A 20,534-nucleotide genomic window follows, 5' to 3' on the forward strand; every position below is an offset into this window, starting at 1 on the left:
CTGGCTGCATTTTGCACCTTTCCATTGCACCTAAAGAAAAACACATTTCTAATATATGGCACCTACGACTATTACGGGTCCCCATAGTAAACAGGCATACCTGGTCGATATCGACCAGGTGTGCCTGCTCGCACGGACTAGGGATGATGGTTGATAACGGACAAACTTGGCCACGCATCGACCGTCGTTTGCAGGGGTCCGAAGTTGTCAGATTTTAACAGTAACGATAGGATCGTTATCGTACAAATCTGACAGCTTATCTGACCGTGTGTACACATGAGTGCTCTCTGACTAATGTAATAATAAAAAACACGATCTACAAACACACAAAATGATCACCTCTAATAAAGACTAGTACCAATGTACTCTCACTGTCATGATTTAAATTTAGATATAGATGAGGGATAAATAAACTAAGTAGTGTTTTAGGAGAAAAACTGCAAAGTCTTTGGGTTGGGCTGATGTGATGCTTGTACTGTGCCACCATGCCCATTATCAGGTTTATTCATAAAGTTAGTTGCAGATTGATTTTATGGCGGTATTATCAAAGGCCATGAAGAACGTCACAGTAACAGGACAGGGGCTGAAAAGGGGTGTAATATACAATGTTATTAACAATGCATATTGTTCTAATTTATTTTTCTTTTCTTTTTTTTTTTTTAATATACCTACTCTGAATTGCTTTCATTTTGCTTGCTTACATGCTTCCAGATTTGACCATGAGCTTGTGTTTGGTCTGTCCGTCAAAAACTTGAACAAGGCAGAGAGACTCATTTTTGGGGACTCGCTGATGACACATGCCATGGCCCTGACTGCTGTCACAGAGAAGGTAGAGCCTCCTGATGTATCTTAGCTTCCTTGTGTGGCATCTATAATTATTATGCTACAGTCTGCATGGATCACACAACATCTATCCACTATGTATATTAATATCTTCACCTTTCCCAGGAGATGAGCTCAAAGTACCGCAATTCTGCTCTTTCTCTGCCTGTACAAATCTATTCAGTTTCCACAGTAATAGGGATAAAAAGGAATACTGTTCTATAGAATGTCCTGAAAGATGACCACATTACTTTTGGTGGTATATACAGGTTGAGTCTCCCATATCCGAAATGCTCGGGACCGGGAGCATTTCGGATTTTGGATAATTTCGGTTAATAGAATACCTTGCAGGGGGGTCCAGGAGATGTCACAGGAGGCCTGGCGTGTGCAGCGAAGGGGTCCGGCAGGTGTCACAGGAGGCCTGGTGTGTGCTGCTGGGGTGTCTGGTGGATGTCGTGAGTGATCCGGCGGGTGTCGGGTGAAGTCCGGCAGGTGTCACGTGAGGCCCGGCATGTGCGGCGGGGGTAGGTTCTGCAATAGGGTACATCAGGTGCTTCCGGGGAGTCCAGCGGGTGTCATGAAGTGCCTGGCTTGCGCTGCAGTGGGGGGAGCGCGGCATATAGACCATGCCCACGCCGCTAATGATTGGTCATTGATCTGTGACGTCATGACGCCAGGTCACGGCTGCCCAAAAAAACTTCGGTTTTTGGAATATTTCGGTTAATAGAATTACGGATATGGGAGACTCAACCTGTATAGAATTGCAAGTTCCCATCTGAATAGAAAGTTGTTTAAGGGGCTGCTGGAAACTCTGATTATTGGTGAAAATAATCTGGTATTTGTGCTTTGTCATTTTATTTTAGGACATTTCATTTCTCAATTTTGCATCACGCAAGTTACCAGGCAACCTCTGACTGGGGCATTCTTCTTCAGTGCAGAAACCTGTTGTAATATAGGGCCTGATTCAGAGATGTACACCAAACCGATGGTGTATATACATCTCCGATGGTGTGAAATCTACGCATGCCCAAATGTCGCACTGCCTATGTGCAAATCTCATTCTGCATGATCGCATGCAGTGCCTCCAAGACCTAGTATGATAGACATGCTGCAGCCTTTGGAGCCATGGACGGTGCAGCTACGACCAGGTGCTTTCAAGGTGTGCCGAGGCCAGTGTCTGCATCTTCCCAGGGCAGCTTCCCTGGCGCAGATAGCGTGAAAACACCTGCCATTCAATGATCATGCTGATGATCTGATGCTGCATCTCCGTAAGCTGCAGTAGATCAGAGAAGTCGGCAGGAGGTGTCTACATACACAAGAAGCCTCCTGCGGCGTTAGCACATTATTGCAGCCACTGCATACACAGTCACCACAGCAGTGCAATAGAGTCCATCTCTGTATCAGGCCCATAGCGTTACACATCTCTGTATCAGGCCCATAGCGTTACACATCTCTGTATCAGGCCCATAGCGTTACACATCTCTGTATCAGGCCCATAGCGTTACACATATCTGTATCAGGCCCATAGCGTTACACATCTCTGTATCAGGCCCATAGCGTTACACATCTCTGTATCAGGCCCATAGCGTTACACATCTCTGTATCAGGCCCATAGCGTTACACATCTCTGTATCAGGCCCATAGCGTTACACATCTCTGTATCAGGCCCATAGCGTTACACATCTCTGTATCAGGCCCATAGCGTTACACATCTCTGTATCAGGCCCATAGCGTTACACATCTCTGTATCAGGCCCATAGCGTTACACATCTCTGTATCAGGCCCATAGCGTTACACATCTCTGTATCAGGCCCATAGCGTTACACATCTCTGTATCAGGCCCATAGCGTTACACATCTCTGTATCAGGCCCATAGCGTTACACATCTCTGTATCAGGCCCATAGCGTTACACATCTCTGTATCAGGCCCATAGCGTTACACATCTCTGTATCAGGCCCATAGCGTTACACATCTCTGTATCAGGCCCATAGCGTTGCACATCTCTGTATCAGGCCCATAGCGTTGCACATCTCTGTATCAGGGCCATAGCGTTACACATCTCTGAATCAGGCCCATAGCGCTAGAAAAAGAATTTGCTGATCTAATTATTATTATTATTATTATTAGCATTTATTTATATGGCGCCACAAGTGTTCCGCAGCGCCTTACAAAGTACAAAAACAAATTGTATACAAGTGACTTACAGAACAATACAATACAGGACACGGATAATATATATTGCTACATTAGTGACCATATCACCTCGATAAGCAACCAAGTGTTAGGTGCCCTAGTGGTGAGTAAGAAGTAAATGACACTATAGTAAGGAGAAGCACAAGAGGGTAGATGGCCCTGCTCATGAGAGCTTACATTCTAAAAAGGTGGGGGAAGACAAACTGGGTTGACACAGATGGGGTAGATGGGGACGAATGAGCATGTAGCAAGGAGTTAGAATGATAGCTGGAAGGCTTTGATGAAGTAGTGGGTCTTGAGAGCCCGTTTGAAGGATTGCAAACAGGTGGAGAGTCTGATGCAGAGTGGGAGAGAGTTCCAGAGGTGGGGAGCAGTGCGGGCAAAATCTTGGAGGCGGGAGTGGGAGGAAGTAATCAGCTGGCATGAAAGGCGGCGTGCATTAGTTGAGCGAAGAGGGCGGAGAGGAGCGTGAAGGGAGATGAGATCAGAGATGTATATGGGAGAAGATTGGGTGAGGGCTTTGTGAGCGAGTGTGAGAACCTTAAATTGGACTCTGAAAGGGAAGGGGAGCCAGTGTAGGGCTTGTAGGAGAGGGGAGGCAGATGCAGAATGTTTGGAGAGGAAGATAAGCCGTGCAGCAGCATTGAGGACAGACTGGAGAGGAGAGAGATGGGATTTGGGGAGGCCAGATAGGAGGAGGTTACAATAGTCCAATCTGGAGATGACCAGTGAGTGTATGAGGGTTTTAGTAGCATCCTGGGTGAGATAGGGTCTGATCTTAGAAATATTTTTGAGAATGGAAACGACAGGACTGTGAAAGGTTCTGGATATGTGGTTTGAAGGAGAGGGATGAGTCCAGGATAACTCCAAGACAGCGCACCTTGGGACTAGATGAGATAGTTATTCCATCAATTGATAAAGAAATAGTGGGAAGTGAGGTGATGTGGGAGGGTGGGAAGATGATTAGCTCTGTCTTAGATATATTAAGTTTAAGAAATCGCTGGGACATCCAGGAAGAGACAGCAGAGAGACAGTTGGAGATACGAGTCAGAAGAGAGGGGGAGAGATCAGGGGAGGAAAGGTAGATTTGAGTATCATCAGCATAGAGATGATAATGGAGGTCAAAAGAGCTGATGAGTTCACCTAGAGAGGAAGTATAGAGGGAGAATAGGAGAGGACCAAGAACAGAACCTTGGGGAACACCTACTGTAAGAGGCTGTGGAGGGGAAGAGGAGTCGTGAGAGGAAACAGAAAAAGATCGGTCAGAGAGGTAGGATGACAGCCAGGAGAGGGCAGTTTCACGTAGACCAAGGGAGTGAAGGATATTCAGCAGGAGAGGGTGGTCCACAGTGTCAAAAGCAGCAGAGAGATCAAGGAGAATGAGAAGAGAGTAGTGGCCTTGGGATTTGGCAGCAAGGAGGTCATTGCTGACTTTTGTGAGGGCAGTTTCAGTGGAGTGGAGAGAACGGAAGCCAGACTGAAAAGGGTCAAGGAGGGAGTGGGAGGAAAGAAAAGTGGTAAGGCGGTTGTAGACAATCCGCTCAAGGAGTTTGGAGGCAAAGGGGAGGAGAGAGATGGGACGGTAGTTAGAAAGAAGGTTAGGATCAAGGGTAGGTTTTTTAAGAATGGGGGAGACAAGGGCATGTTTGAATGCAGAAGGAACAGTGCCTGATGATAGGGAGAGGTTAATGAGGTGGGCAAGATGGGAGCAGGCTGAGAGAGAGAGGAAGCGGAGGAGGCGGGAGGGGATGGGATCAAGGGGGGAGGTGGAAGGGGGGGAGGACCGGATGAGGGCCATGACTTCCTCTCCAGATACAGGGGAGAAGGATGTTAGAGTTGGTAAAGTTGATGGGGAGGGGTGACTAGGGAAAGGAGGAGGTGGAGAGCTGGGGGACTGATTGGATATGATGTCCTGACGTATGGAATCAATTTTAGATGTAAAGTAGGTAGCAAAGTCAAGGGCAGTGAGCAAGGAGGGGAGACGAGGAGGGGGTGGGCGAAGGAGGGAGTTGAAAGTAGTGAAGAGACGCTGGGGATTAGAGGACTGAAAGGAGATGAGGTTCTTAAAGTATGACTGTTTAGAGAGGGAGAGCGCAGCACTATAGGATGAGAGCATAAATTTGAAATGGAGAAAATCTGCCTTAGAGCGTGATCTTCTCCACTGTCGCTCGGCAGTTCGAGAACACTTTTGCAGGTATCTGGTTCATTTGGAATGCCAGGGTTGAGGAGTAGATCTGCGAGTGTGAATAGTGATCGCTGGGGCAACAGAGTCCAGAGCAGAAGTAAGGGAGGCATTGTATAGGGAGGTGGCTTGTTCAGGGCAGGAGAGAGAGAGGATAGGGGAGAGAAGTGAGTCAAGCAGGGAAGAAAAGGAACCTGTGTCGATAGTGTCAATGTTACGCTTAGTAATGGAGGCTTTTGGAGGTAGAGGAGGGGAAGGAGAGAGGGACAGGTTAAAAGAGAGAAGGTGATGGTCAGAAAGAGGGAATGGGGAATTGAGGTAGTCAGAAATATCACAACGGTGTGTGAAGACCAGATCAAGCACATGGCCACTCACATGGGAGGGTGAGGAGGTCCATTGGGAGAGACCAAGTGACGATGTGAGGGAGAGGAGTTTGGAGGCAGAGGATTCTGTGGGAATATCAATTGGAATATTGAAGTCACCTAGGATAATGGAGGGAAGGTCTGAGGAGAGAAAGTGAGGGAGCCAGGAAGCAAAGTTGTCGAGGAACTTGGAGGGAGGGCCAGGGGGACGGTAAATGACAGCTACTTGGAGGTGTACTGGGTGGAAGAGGCGTATAGCATGGACTTCAAATGAAGAGAATGTGAGGGATGGTTCAGAGGGAATGGGTTGGTATGAGTAACCAGGGGATAGAAGGACCCCAACACCACCACCATGGCGACCCCCAGGTCGTGGGGTGTGGGAAAAGGTGAGGCCCCCAAAGGAGAGAGCTGCAGGAGAAGCGGTGTCAGAGGGTGAAATCCAGGTTTCAGTAATAGCTAGGAGATTCAGGGAGTTGGAGATGAAAAGGTCATGGGTTGGGACCAGTTTATTACAGACTGACCTGGCATTCCAGAGGGCACAGGATAGAGGGACAGAGTTTCTTGGAGAGATTTGAATGAGATTATCAGGGTTGCTATAGTGTGGGGGTGAGATTAATTTGGGGGACCGAGCTGAATAGAGTGTAGCGATGGTGCGGACTCCAGTGCTAGAAGGGGAGACAGTAGAAGGTGGGCAGGAAGGGAAATTAATGATGTGTGGATGGATGTGGGGTAAAGTGACATGGAGAGGGGAGTGGGAGGAGGGATTAGCAGTGAGGTTGTAGGACCCCTGTGGAGTATAAGAGAATGAAAGTGGAGTAATGGGAGAAGATGGGGAGGAAGGTAAACAGAGGAGAGGAGATAAGGGGAAGAGGAAATGGAAGAGACAAGGGGGAAAGGATAAAGGTGGAAGCAAGGGGCAGAACAAAAGATCAGATAGACACTGAGTGAAGGTGGGATTTGAAGAAAACATGGTAATAGTAAGGATGATGTAAATAGGGTAAGAAAAGTTAAAAGTAGGAATGAAGACAGAATGTAGGAGAGAGCAGATTTCCAGAAACGCAAGTAATAGTGCAGTGTGGGAAAAGAGTCTGTACTGCAAAAGTTTATTATGAGTATAAAAAAGTGGAGATTTGGTGGGAGCAGAAATTAAATAGTAAAATATACAGTGGTAGGAGCTAGATATAAGACTTAGAAAAAGAGCTAAGGTAAAAGTACATTATTATAGAGGAAAACTGACATAACACAGATAAGTATGCATTAGGATTATATGTAAAGCACAGAGCCAGCAGCAATAGTAGCAAGGGAGGCACCAGGTTTATGCAGCCACCAGACAGGGAGTTCAATAATGAAAGTCCTGGTTATGTGTCCACAGGAGCTAGTAGTATGGAGACTGTGAACTCACAATTGTTCATTCCACTTTGTCCATTTAATTAGGTTGTTGTTTGTAGTTTGGTGGGTTTCCTTCTGTTTCACTGCTGTTTAACGCTGATATAACGCCAATTAATCGATTTAGAAAGAAGTTGACACTTTTAAAATAGGACACTTCTAAAGATAGGGCACCCAGCCAAGGATTAGTCCAGCCTTCTAAACACGTACTTGTTTCACAGTACACCTTAAATCCTTTTTAATCAGATATTACTACAATCTAATAGTCCATCCTGTCCCTAAGCTGTGTAACTTGGGTTTGTTGCCCAATTAAAACCAAAAGTAGCAAAAATTGGCCTTTTTTGAATTCTATCAGTGAACGATAGCTCTACCCAATACTATACACTTTTGTTTTTGAGTGGAGTTCAATGAGATATAAATAAGAGCGGCACTACGGTGTAAATGTGTACCTTAGTTATGTGTAGGTATGTCTAACTGCTTTATTTCTTATTATGGGAACACTACCCGTACTTTCCAATGCATTTCTTCTGTAAAAGGAGATTTTTAAAGATTTCCATTAACTAATCATTATAAATTATGTTGAACATGCATTTTCTGTTTAAGACTATTTATTTGGTTACTAGAAGGAAAGCTCCATGTGACAAGGCAGCACTTCTCCAATCTCATTTCATTATTTTACAATAGAAACTTTAAGCAGTTCTTGTTCTTAAACATGTGCCCCTTGTACTCCTCCCCCACCCCCGGGGAACAGTGCCTGACATACACTCTCCACTTTATAGGGAAAGAGAAGAAAATGAGTCCTCTAACCATTACTGCAACATTCTGACCTAATGAGGGCTGGATGACGCCAAGACCCTGGGAGTCGATTCATTAAAATGAAATTGTGTACACTGACCTCCTGGCTTGCTCTTATTCCCCCTGATAGTTACAGAATGTGCTATTTTCTTTATCTGGATTATCTAACAAAAATGTACTAGAGAAAGAAAACTCTTCTGGGAATTTGTGTTGTCTGATTAGGGACAGTAAAGGGCCGAGCTGTATTAAATCCACAGCTGCATGAGCAATATTAAAAACTAGTTCATGCTGGTGCCGTGGATTAATTTGTGGCTCTGCCTTGTTAGCTCTCCAGAATCTCACCTAATAGCATCAAAGGCTGAGGATTAGTCTGACGGGGGCAGGTATTTCTTGCCCTTATTTGCAAATAGACCCTTTTGAATCCCCTCACAAATGACTCAACTGATTACGCAATGTAAAGCAGATGATTGCACTTGGTCAGTCTAAAAACTTCTATGTCTCCTTTTCAGTTTTTGCCATTTTAGACAAAATGAAAATAATAATAATATCACAGAACATATTAAAACTTTTTTTTATAAATACTAGCAATGACCATATGACATAAAAAAAAAAACTAAATGGAAATTGCTGTCAGTATAGTGAATAAATCTCCTATTTAATCCATTGTTCGGAAAGGAGAGGCATGCCAAAGACAGTGTGAGGAAAGACAGTAACACATATATTTGGAATGGTGCCCCAAATTGAGGGGGAAAAGTTATACGTATATCTATATGTATGTAGGTATATAGTGTGTGTAAAATATTCTATAATCTAATTATATTTTTTTCTGTTTTTTGTTAAGTAGCTTCCAAAATGTGTATGGAGTTGCATATGTGTTTTGGGGAGGGGTGTGGAGGTGACTTGATCTATGGAGCATGCTCCTTGTTCCACTCTTACCAGGGATGTCATCCATATTGGATTTCCTGCATGATCTCTACTTCCTCACTGACACACAGCTCTCTAATATGTTTACATGAGAGCTCCTCTAATGTAACACCAGCTGTTTTACCAGATACCAAACTGTTAATGTCCCAGACATTTTTAGTGGACTTCATTAACCATATGAATTATCTGGGCGGTATTCAATTGTTTCTCCCCTTTACGCGCCCGACAGGAGCTATTCAATTGTTGCTCCTGTCGGGCGTGATCAGCTGCCAGCGCACCATTTCAGCTCGCAGCCCCAGGGGGGTGCAAGCTGAAATGGGCAAAAAGTGACCTGTTTTGGCGTCAAAACAGCACTTTTGCGATCGCACCCAACACTTTGGTCGGGGGTAGCCATTTTACGCGGCTAAACCCGACCACTTTGGGCGCAATCAGCGCAAAAAACAGCAACAATTGAATAGCGCCCCTCGATCTCCCATCACTTTAGACAGGAGATCGGGCGCGTTATAACAATTGAATACCGCCCTCTGTGTGAAAGCTCCAGTCAAGAAAATTCAACATTAGTATACGTGTCAGTTTCCAGGGATGTACATACAGGAAACTCTCAACGTCAAATATCTCTTGTATATTTAAAGTCTGTTCGTATACAGTAAATTATGCCCATGTGTTTGGGAATGGATACCCTAGCTTAATATAGTATGTATTTTTTCTTTACATTTGTTGTGGCAATTACTTGTGGAATTAAATATTCCGAGTACATAGTCAGTAGTTAAGAAACAGCTTGAGATAAAGAATAAATATCAGAACCCAAATGCACTATACAATTGCAGTGAGACATGCAGGTACAACGTGACACCCACAGCCGACTTGCCTGCTTCACGTACTTGTTCCAAGGACTAACTACATTATTATGTATGTCTGTCTCTCAGGAGGGCCAAGAAGGAGAATATGAGAAATGGCGAGTAGAAAACTCCTGGGGAGATGATCGTGGAAATAAAGGTAACTCACTCCCGACGTCCAAGCTTATATAATCTGCCATGTTACATGAGAACATAGTTACACAACCTCTGGAAAAAAACAGTGACAGAAACCTGATGAGAGGGTACAGTGACATCTTATTGACTCAGGAAAATGAACATACAATATTTCTTAGGTTCAAAATATGAGTTTAATCAGTTACACGATGCTGATTGCCATATTAAAAAATTGGGTAATTTTAACAATTATATTTTGATTACAGGGAACACTGCATGTAGATCAATGTATTAATTGGGAAAATACATTATGACCATTTATGCATTTATAATTTATCAGGCTATAATACAAGTTGTGAATTTTCCTCTATTTTCAGAATTACAGATGTTCTAAGAGGCATCTTTCTATGCAACCTAGTAATCATTAATTTTGTACCACGACAGTTATAGACAGGGAGTCCCCACTGTTAGTAATGCGTCCCAACAACAAGGCCTGGATAGCTCTCATATGGCTATTTTGACCTGTCAAAAACCACCCAGATATCACACATCCCTTGACAAATTACCATCACATGTGAACACATATCTATCATCAACTTAACCACAGTGTACTATAAGTAAAGAGAAACTATTCAGGCATCTTTTTCTCTAAGCTAGCGATGGGACCCTGCTCCGTCCCCGCTGTATATACTTCTCTCTTCCTGGTGCAGAGTGGTCCTCCGTCCAGGTTTGTCCCGTCACTTACTCCATGGAGAGGGGTGTTGGAGGGGGGACCGGCGCCTGTGACACGCACCCCGTCCCCCACTGCACATACCGGTTGGAGAAGGGACAGACCTTAGCGTACTATAATATAACTTCATCAGATAATCTTGAGGTCATATATAAATGTCACATACTTATTTATATAAGTGAACACTAGAAGGAGTGCTAACTTTTGCAAATCACTTTGTACCACAGGGTTAATAGTGTCCCCCAAATGGATTCAGAGAAAAAGATTTAACGATAAGTACAAATCTCCATCCACTTACACACAGATTCTGCTATACATTTAGTGGATGTAATCATCATGTCTATAATCACAATGTCGTCAGACACATTACATTTCAACGCACTCAAAATTTTGACAATAGAAATATCAGGGTCAGGATTAGGCTTAAAATTGGGTGTCAACATAATGTGCATGTGAGCATGTTGTCTGCTGACATTTTGAACATGTTGACATGTTGTACCTGTCGACTTAATTGTGTCCATATAATGACTGTCGAAATTGTGATTGTCGAAAAAACACACCGAAACCATTTATAGCGTAGGAATAGATGACCATTCAGTATAAGGTTACATACTCATGATAATACAGTATAAGGTTAGATACACATGATTATACAGCATAAGGTTAGATGCACATAATCATACTGTATAAGGTTACATACACTTGATTATACAGTATAAGGTTAGATACACATGATTATACAGCATAAGGTTAGATACACATAATTATACTGTATAAGGTTACATACCTTTGATTATACAGTATAAGGTTACATACACTTGATTATACAGTATAAGGTTAGATACACATGATTATACAGTATAAGGTTAGATACACAATCATACTGTATAAGGTTACATACACTTGATTATACAGTATAAGGTTACATACTCATGATAATACAGTATAAGGTTAGATACACATGATTATACAGCATAAAGTTAGATGCACATAATCATACTGTATAAGGTTACATACACTTGATTATACAGTATAACTCTTTGAAAAAGCCCCCATTGACGGTGCGAAACGCATCAAAGGTTTCTGACACAGACTCCAGGATACAGTCTGTGTCATCCACCCACTTGCCGCTTACTCCCAGAGCTCTGGAGCGACGCTCTCACATTATCTTTTTGGATACATAACAGCCCATGAGGTTGAGATTGTACTAAATACCTACAACAAGGACACTACAGCGTGACAGGTACTGAATAAGAAGTTTCCCCTTCTGAGACACTTTATCTCCCTCCCTACCCTGTCTCTCATTACCACCATGGAGATGTAGTGTGAATCTCCCGAGGAGGAGTGTTGGCTGTTGTGCATATGTTCAAGTATTTTGGCTGTTACGGAGCTACCACATGTTGATACAAATATTGTGTCTGGATAATATGGAGCCAATCTAAAAGGCAACTACATCTCAAGTGATTGCAGCAGGAGTCTACCAGATGAGTGATGTCATACGTACTATCTCCTAAGAGACTGCATATTGGCTATGGATACAGAACTTACCTGCTATTGAAACATCAAGTTAATACATTCACTTCTTTCAACTATAATATTAGCTTGGAACTAGAACAAGAATTTGTTTTTAGTATTTAGGGGGAGATTTAATAAAGCTTAGAGAGAGATAAAATTGGAGATAAATTGCACCAACCAATCAGCTCCTAACTATCATTTTTCAAACATAGCCTGTAAATTGATAGCTAGAATATGATTGGTTGATGCTATTTATCTCCAATTTTATCTTTCTCCAAGCTTGATTAAATCTCCCCCTTAATGTTTTTAATGTGGGTAATACTTTTTAGTGAATCCATGGAGTTTTTCTATATGTAATGTTCAATTTGTTATTTCTGTTGACCGGTCTACAAATTAGATTATTTGTGGGATGACTTTTGTGTATATATATTCTAGGGATGTGCAGGCTCGGATAGGTTCGAGTTTGCACGTGGAGTTCGGATTTTTCCCTCCAAAAAAACGGAACTCAGAACGAGGCAAAACGTCATCTTACATGGACGAACATCATCATTCCTGGACAAAAGACCAGGAATGATGATGTTCGTCCATGTAAGATGACGTTTTGCCTCGTTCTGAGTTCCGTTTTTTTGGAGGGAAAAATCCGAACTCCACGTGCAAACTCGAACCTATCCGAGCCTGCACATCCCTAATATATTCTGTGTATATATACATATATATATATATATATATATATATATTTTATTGGATATATAACAGATCGTACCACACTTCATTTTTTTACATCAGTGCAAGGGTGTTTTCCTTAGTGTATCTATGTGTGACACCTATCTTTTAGGTGTACTTATACTGTATATGTGCAACCACAAGCACATTGACTCTCTGCTGCTAAAGTGATCATTCCTGGATATAGTTACTAATGTGATTTAATATATTATTAGCGCCAGGTTTTCTTTGGTATCATTTAGTACTTCTTAGTATACAGATTCTAGCAATAGTAATATGATTGCAAGCATTGAAGTCTGAAATTAAATTACCTGTCATATTACTGCTCACTATTGGTTACTTTCCTAAGGCAGAAACATTATAAATATTTTCCATTAAACACTGATTGAAAAATACATTGTTTTCATCCACTCCTTATGTAACGGTATAGCACTATGTAACATGATGGCTATGACATTTCAGTACCTGGACATACGCGTATTTTGGTTAGCCATAATTCTCTAAAGCACAGATACAGTGTGATGCTGGGAGTGTAATGAATAGCAGCCCAGGGAGCTTTTATGTGGGGGTGGAATGAGTAAGTTGAACCTGCCAGTACATTTGTAGAGCAGAGCCAGCATTGCCAGGATGACTTGTAATCATGCTAATACCTGAAAGCTTTGCAATCGCAAACAGCTCTTTTAATTAGTAGAGATTCTAGAGCTCTAACTTAGACTGTCTGGAATGAACCTCTCAAAGCGCCTCAGAGATTAGAGTAAGAGATTCCATAGTTAATTACTTAGTATTCCTATTTACAGCTACATTTTCCTTCTCAGATTTGCCAAAACATTCTATATATTGATTGCAGCTTCTCCATAATTCACCCTCTTCTATTACTTTTGAAGGGTGTATTAAAGTGTAGTATGTGCAGTTTCTATAAGAACACTGTGTTGGTATGCCATAGTCCCAGCGGGTGCTTGTGGAGTTATATCATTATAATTTAAGTCTAATTGACTTGTGTATATAAATTTGGTTATATGTAAAACTTTTCAGTGTTTACCATGGACGTATACCCACAATATTTCTACAAGTTAGTGGTCAGATTGGAGTTTGTCATTTCCCTGTTGGCTGCATGGAAGTCACCAGTTTACTAACACTCAGAAGCTGAAGTTCTCCCACATTCTGGGACATCTATGATAACCAGGCCACATGTACAGAAAATTCGGAGGGCGTTGCCCTTAACAACCAGTCATATTCAACTCTATATTGAAAATCAAAGCAAATGTCTGATTGGTAATTCTAGGTAACAGCAGTTTTGCACTATTGATTGTTTTGTTGTTTAATTCTAGATATATATTTGTAAAATACAGTTAACACTGAATGGCAGTCTGTACTTTTAATTCATGGGGTTCCTTACCAATGTGCTTTAAATTAGCCACGCACGTACATGTATCTGTATTTTCCCCTGTGCCATCAGTTCTTCCATCACATCAGCCACTAAAGTGGACACACAAAATGACAATTCTTTTTAGGTTTAATTAATCACTTGTGACCCCACGCACAGAATGACTCCCTGACATACAGATCAAACCAACATTTGTTTTCTAAAGATTTCAAGCGAGACAAGCAGCATTCTAAAACAACATATTTTAGACCACACATATCAATCGGATGGCAGAATGATTATAGCCTTGTCATTAGATGAATGTTAGGAAGATTATTTAAAAATGAGCCAGCAATCTGGCCGATGAGATCCGGACATGCGTGTGGCTATTTCTATTCTACCTATTATGTGAGACATTTGTATGTGACCAGTAGGGTGTCATACCTTCTCATACTCTTATCAGTGTCCACTTTTTATTATACTTGTTGATTGTGTTTCTGAATTATAACTTGCGGTGACAACCACTGAGGCAACTCAGACCTAATCTATCAGTGGTTATTTTCTTCCATTTACAGATGTGCCCGCATACATTTTACCTCCGTGTGCTACAGTTCGCGTTATACATAACACGTGAGCGCCGTGCGACTCTGTAGCGCAGAATGTCTTTTCGTGCGACTTGTTACCTTCAAATGCATCTTATTCTTATGATATGCAGCATGCCTATATTCTGTGTGTGACTGCGGGTGTATCTGCATGCAATATACTACGTACAGTGTCAGTGGCTGTAACACTGTAACGTAGCGTTTCGTATGCAGTTACATCCGCAGTTGCACACAGAATATAGGCATGCTACATATCATTTTAATCAGCAGAAGCTGCTTGTGCGTCCTCTTCGCATCACTTTGCGAAAATGACGCATTTGATGGTAAAAAGTTGCCCGAAAAGATGCTCGACAGTACTGAGTCATGGCATGGCGCAACTAGAAGGGCTGTTTAACGTGCAAGGAAGTAAGATGTATGTGAACACATCTGTATCACAAGTTACAGTTTATTCTTGTGCTGGCCATTAATCAAGTTGGGAGAACATACTTAGCTGGGAGACAATGGGGAATCAAGACAACTTCCTATTAAATCTAACTTGGAAATACAGTGATTTCTGGAAATCTCCACCTGGAAATAGGAGGCTATCAACTAACGGAAACTTTGTTTAATTGGTGAGACCATATTTTACCAGCAGCACCCTTCCACAGGCAATGATAAGAGCGGTATAGGAAGTCCCATCTTAAAATAGAATTTCTAATGCATAATTGTAATGGTGATAACCATGGACTACAGATTCTAATGACTCAAATTAAAATACTAGTAAAGCAACAACATTCTAATTGGAATCCATTTTTTTCTTACTTAGTAAAACTTCAAAGTGATAGGACCACAATTGCGCAAAAATGGCAGCACTACTCTGTATATGAGCCCGAGAATTCTTGTTTTTGATCTCTAAATTTTTATTGAATGATAAAATAATCAAACATTATTGGAGACAGAAACAGTTGGAATCATCCCAGAAATACAATAAAAAATTTTGCAATACATAAATGAAACAGTCTCAAATATCATATCACATTGACAAAACATCAAATAGAAAATAATAAAAATAAACTGAAATTCTTCAAATTACTAATAATACTATAGAAATTAAAAAATTAAACGAAAGATAGAAACAAAAGAGAAAGGTTGGTAAAAAATGGTGGGGGAGACTGAAAAGTCAGTAGAGACCGGGAGTAGGTAGAGGTTGAGATTGGAACCATGGAGACCATATCGTCTGAAACTTAACAACCCCATTATTTTGTAAACTGGTAATGTACTCCATGGAAGCTATATGATTAATCTTTGCCTCCAGGGCAGATAGTGATGGAGGACTGTGATTTTTCCAAACTTTGGCTATTAGAGACTTAGCTGCATTACAAATGTGCATGATTAATTTATCTTGACATTTGGAGATCCCAGGTGTAAGAACATTTAACAGAGCTACTACAGGTTCCAATGGCACATCAAACCCAAGAAAATAACAAATCAATGAACGAACCTGGTCCCAAAAAAGAGGTTCGAGAATTCTTTTAATTGTCTCACATCTCAGTGACTTTAGCTCAGAAGATTTGCGGTTTTCATTCTTCTTAGTGTCTTCATCTGGTCGTCTTACTAGAAACTGGTTTTCTATTAGTGTTCAAACCGCTTTCATTGTATAACAGTTTTGACAAGCTGATGGGACACCTATATGTGTATAACAATTGTAACCAGCATGTTACACTGATGGGACACCTTTATGTGTATAACAATTGTAACCAGCATGTTACACTGATGGGACACCTTTATGTGTATAACAATTGTAACCAGCATGTTACACTGATGGGACACCTATATGTGTATAACAATTGTTACCAGCATGGTACGCTGATGGGACACCTATATGTGTATAACAATTGTGACCAGCATGTTACGCTGATGGGACACCTATATGTGTATAACAATTGTAACCAGCATATTACGCTGATGGGACACCTTTATGAAAAGTTCCCTGATTGCATCGATAAGAATTTACTTTTCAAAACAAATCCCAGTGGCAACTGTACAATTATGACCCTCGTAACCAGGCTAGCCGGTACAATAGTGCATGTGTGCGTTTCCTTGTGCACACACAGTGGAACCAACCAAAAGATTTGATCATTAATTTTCAATTGTAGAAAAAAAATTGTTTAAAAACAAATCAAATGTATTTTAATATGTAAAAAAATAATACAATTGCATTATAAAATGTAATCAACATCTTGAGATGGCAATAACATACAAGGGGGCAGATTCAATTAGCCGCAGTGTTTGCAGCTCCAGAGACTGTGTGGAAAAATTAGCATTAAGTGCACCCTCTGGGGCTTAGCGTGCGGGGTATCAGCACTAAATGAGATTGCTCAGGGCAGAGCTATTAGCCGTAGGTAAACCTCACCGCTAACTGAATCTGCCCCTAGGTATCCACATGGCACAACTACTTGTTAAATAGGCTTCCTCATGGTGAAAACTTTGCTTGTGAAAGTCATGGAAGATTACCACTGGCAAGATTATCACTAGTAGTAGCCCCTTCTGTGATTTGGGCAAATCGAAAATAGTCCCTTTAGTAATAGGGTTTTTCTCTTCATAAATAACTTGAAAGCAGTTTGAATACTTTTTAGGTCGTCTTCCTTCCATTATGAGGAAAATGTAGTCCTATAACATGAATGTAGTGTTCATTTTAGCACCCTGCTCCTGTCACAACCCATGCAGTTCCTCTTTACTGCCTGAGGTGTCGCTCTCTGCTATCGTGTTTCTAGCACACTCAGCTAAAGCAACTAACTGCTGATATACAGACCAGAGTGTGCTAGAAGCACCAGAGCAGAGACTGACACACAAGGTAGGAAAGGGGAACTGCACAGGTTTAGACAGGTGCAGTGTGCTAGAATGAACACCATGAATGGGTGTGGGAAAATTACTTTTTCAACATGTATCCTAACTATTTTGTTGCCGAATGGCTGTTCTTGACAGCTCAATTATGTCAAAGCAGTTGTGTAATTTATACATAAAACAATGTTGGGCCTAGTGCAGGGTTGCATGCAAGTCTGTTTTGTGGACTGATATTATAATATTATGATTTTAACTTTACCTTTTTTTCTCTCCTAAAATACTGCTTGGTTTAGGCACATTTATACAGTGGTTGGACAATAAATTAGGAATGATTTAGTTTCTTATAAAATTTGGATAAAATAATGGCAAATACACATATTTAATACTTTACATAAACTTATTTTTTTATTGAACAGCTTTTGCTTGCATTAGGCTAGCATATAACTCTGCTTGGTGGGGCCACCCTTTCTTTACTCTGTGCGGCATGCTCTCAATGGGTTTCTTAAGCTGGGCATACACTCTACAATTATCGGGGCGATCTGCCCGATATCTGCGGATCACCCCGATAATTGTAGCGTGTGTGCGGGCGACCAAGGGTTAAATATCGCTCGGTTGGGCATGCCGGATCGACCAGCATGCCCATCCGATGCAATATTTGTGAGTTTATATGACAGCCGCATCGGGCAGTGTATGCCCAGCCGCGGCCGACAGACATTTCCTGTGTTCCTACCCATGGAAGGAACAGGGAAATGTCTCCTCCCCCGGGGGCGGAACGCAGATGTCCGGGCTAATACACTGTGAGATATCTCACAGTGTATGCCGCTGACATCTGCAGGCTGCCAGATAAAATGTCTGTCAGTCTGACAGGAATTTTATCTGGCCATGTATGCCCAGCATATGCTAACTCTTTTATTCTTTCTTCATGATGCCAAATCCGTAATCTGTTGTTCAATCAGCTGTCACTTATTTGAGCAATTTCACTGATTGCATCTTTCATCTACTTCCAAATGTTTTCAATTGGATTCATGTCTGTACTATTTCCAGGGCAATCCAAAACAGGGATGCCTTTTCTACGTAGGTGCTCTAACACCACCTGTGCCCCATCTTGCATGAATATTCCATCATTTCCCGGAAATCACTCTCTTATCTGGGGGATAAGACAACTGTTAACAAAAGCTGGGTACACACTGACAGATACATTGGCCGATCAATTGATCAGCCAATATATCTGCTGCCCATCGGGCAGTGTGTACCCGCGATATGTCGGTGAACGCCGACGTTCACCGACATCGCATTGGCTGTGCTGCACAGCCGATGGACAAATATGTCTGCAGTCATATCTGTCCATCGGTGCCGCCCGCCGGGACACGCCCCCTGGTCGCCGGGACCTGCGGGCTGACACATGATGGTTGTTCAGTGTGTACGAACACCCATCATCTGCAGATATATCTGTATAGTGTGTACCCACCACAACTCAATACTGCTCCTTTGTTATCATGCCTTTAACAATGTACAATCTCCCTGGGCCTTGTGCTGAAATAACACTCCACACCATAACCGTCTGTGGATGCTTCACAGTTTGCTTGATGCACTCAGGAAGGAACTCCTCACCAGGTCATTGTCAAACATACTGCTTGCATAAAATTGATAGATATCAGAGCATCTTTTTAATCTTGTTAATAAAAAATATAATGTAAATCATTACACTCCATTCATTTTGATTGGGAAAGACACAAGTCATTAATATGTCATTAATAAAATGAATTTCTTACCTTAGGCCAGTCATTCGCAGTCCAAGTATTATATTTGTAGGCTCATGCTAGGCGTTGTTTTCTCATTGCTGGTGTCAGCTTCAGTTTCTTGATTGGTCAACAAGCCCTAAACCCATACTCTGCAAGGCGCCTGCTTCCTTCCACAACATCATCACACGTTTGCCTGGCAATTTTTGGTTCTCAGTTAAAATTTTCTTACGCAATCTGTCCTGTCTGGGCATAGTTTTATGACTGATTTTGCAGTTCGAACACTTTGTTGGCGTTACTGGTTCTCCTAACTTCAACTTCCTATTAATTTATTGTTCACTCTGTGGTGAAATACTATATATTCACTAATTTTGAGGTACAAACCTTAAAAAAAAAAAAAAAAAAAACACAAAAGTAAAAAAAATGTCTAATTCATTGTCCAACCCTTGTATGTCATATCAATACTGAAAGTGAGCGGACATTGGAACAGTCTTTATTTTATGCATTACTATCCTATATAAATGTTTTGATCACTTTTTTTTTTTTTTTTTGTATAATGTGCCTGGAAGTGCTGCAGTAAGACAGTGATTATGTTGATGGCGGAATGCAGACGCCATGATGTTCACAAGGTTAACATGCTACTTAGAACATTTACAAGTAGCGGCATTATAGCGTTAAACATGTCTTCTCAGCAAGTTAAAAGTTATAATGCCGATGCGGTTAAAATGTTCTAAGTAGCATATTAACCATATCGACATCACGGCGCCTGTATTCTGGAATTAACATGTCACTGTCAACATAATTTCTGTCAATAAACTGTATTGATCCAGTCTGGAAGTCAGCAAAGATGTCCCATTGAAACTATAGCATAAGACTACCTCTGAAGACATGCAGTAGTTAGGCCTTTTCTCTCTTTTCATTTAAGGATGGTTAGGAAGATGGCTGTGTTATAAATGAATGGTTTGCACAATGCCTTTTTATTACTTAGAAAAATTCAGGCCATTAATATAGAGCACAGGTTCCCAAACTCCGCCATTATAGTCAACGTTTTAAGGATATCCATACTTTGGCACAGGTGACTTAATTTGTACCACCGTCAGTTTGATTTAACCATCTGGACTGAAGCTATCCTTAAACTCGAAACAATGTATACAAAAACCAACACTTGCGCTTATGAGTTGTTCCTTCAGTAGTTCATGTCACATGTCCAAAATGTTCCAATGTAGGTAATCCACAGTACATGAAAAGGATAATAAAAGTACAATAGGGTAATGCAGTCACTTCCTGGGTACACTCCACCACAATGTAGTGTAACACAAAAAGAAGTGTGAACGGGGATCCACTCCCAGCTTCAGTTCCTACTCCCTTGATGAAATCTCACCCATCAGTGAGGGGAAAGGTGA

The 20,534-nt window shown here is 41.5% G+C and overlaps 1 protein-coding gene across 1 annotated transcript in view; it reads left to right on the forward strand.

The window, feature by feature from the left end:
- BLMH (bleomycin hydrolase) overlaps positions 1-20,534 on the forward strand; it is a 94,335-nt gene that overhangs the window by 70,780 nt on the left and 3,021 nt on the right. The window contains exons 10-11 of the mRNA XM_088477797.1: positions 712-829; positions 9,592-9,661. Coding sequence (XP_088333923.1) covers positions 712-829; positions 9,592-9,661 — 188 coding nt within the window. The remainder of the gene's footprint in view (positions 1-711; positions 830-9,591; positions 9,662-20,534) is intronic.

The sequence above is a fragment of the Taudactylus pleione genome, unplaced genomic scaffold (assembly GCF_031769625.1).
Source record: "Taudactylus pleione unplaced genomic scaffold, aTauple2 ptg000203l, whole genome shotgun sequence".
NCBI lineage: Eukaryota > Metazoa > Chordata > Amphibia > Anura > Myobatrachidae > Taudactylus > Taudactylus pleione.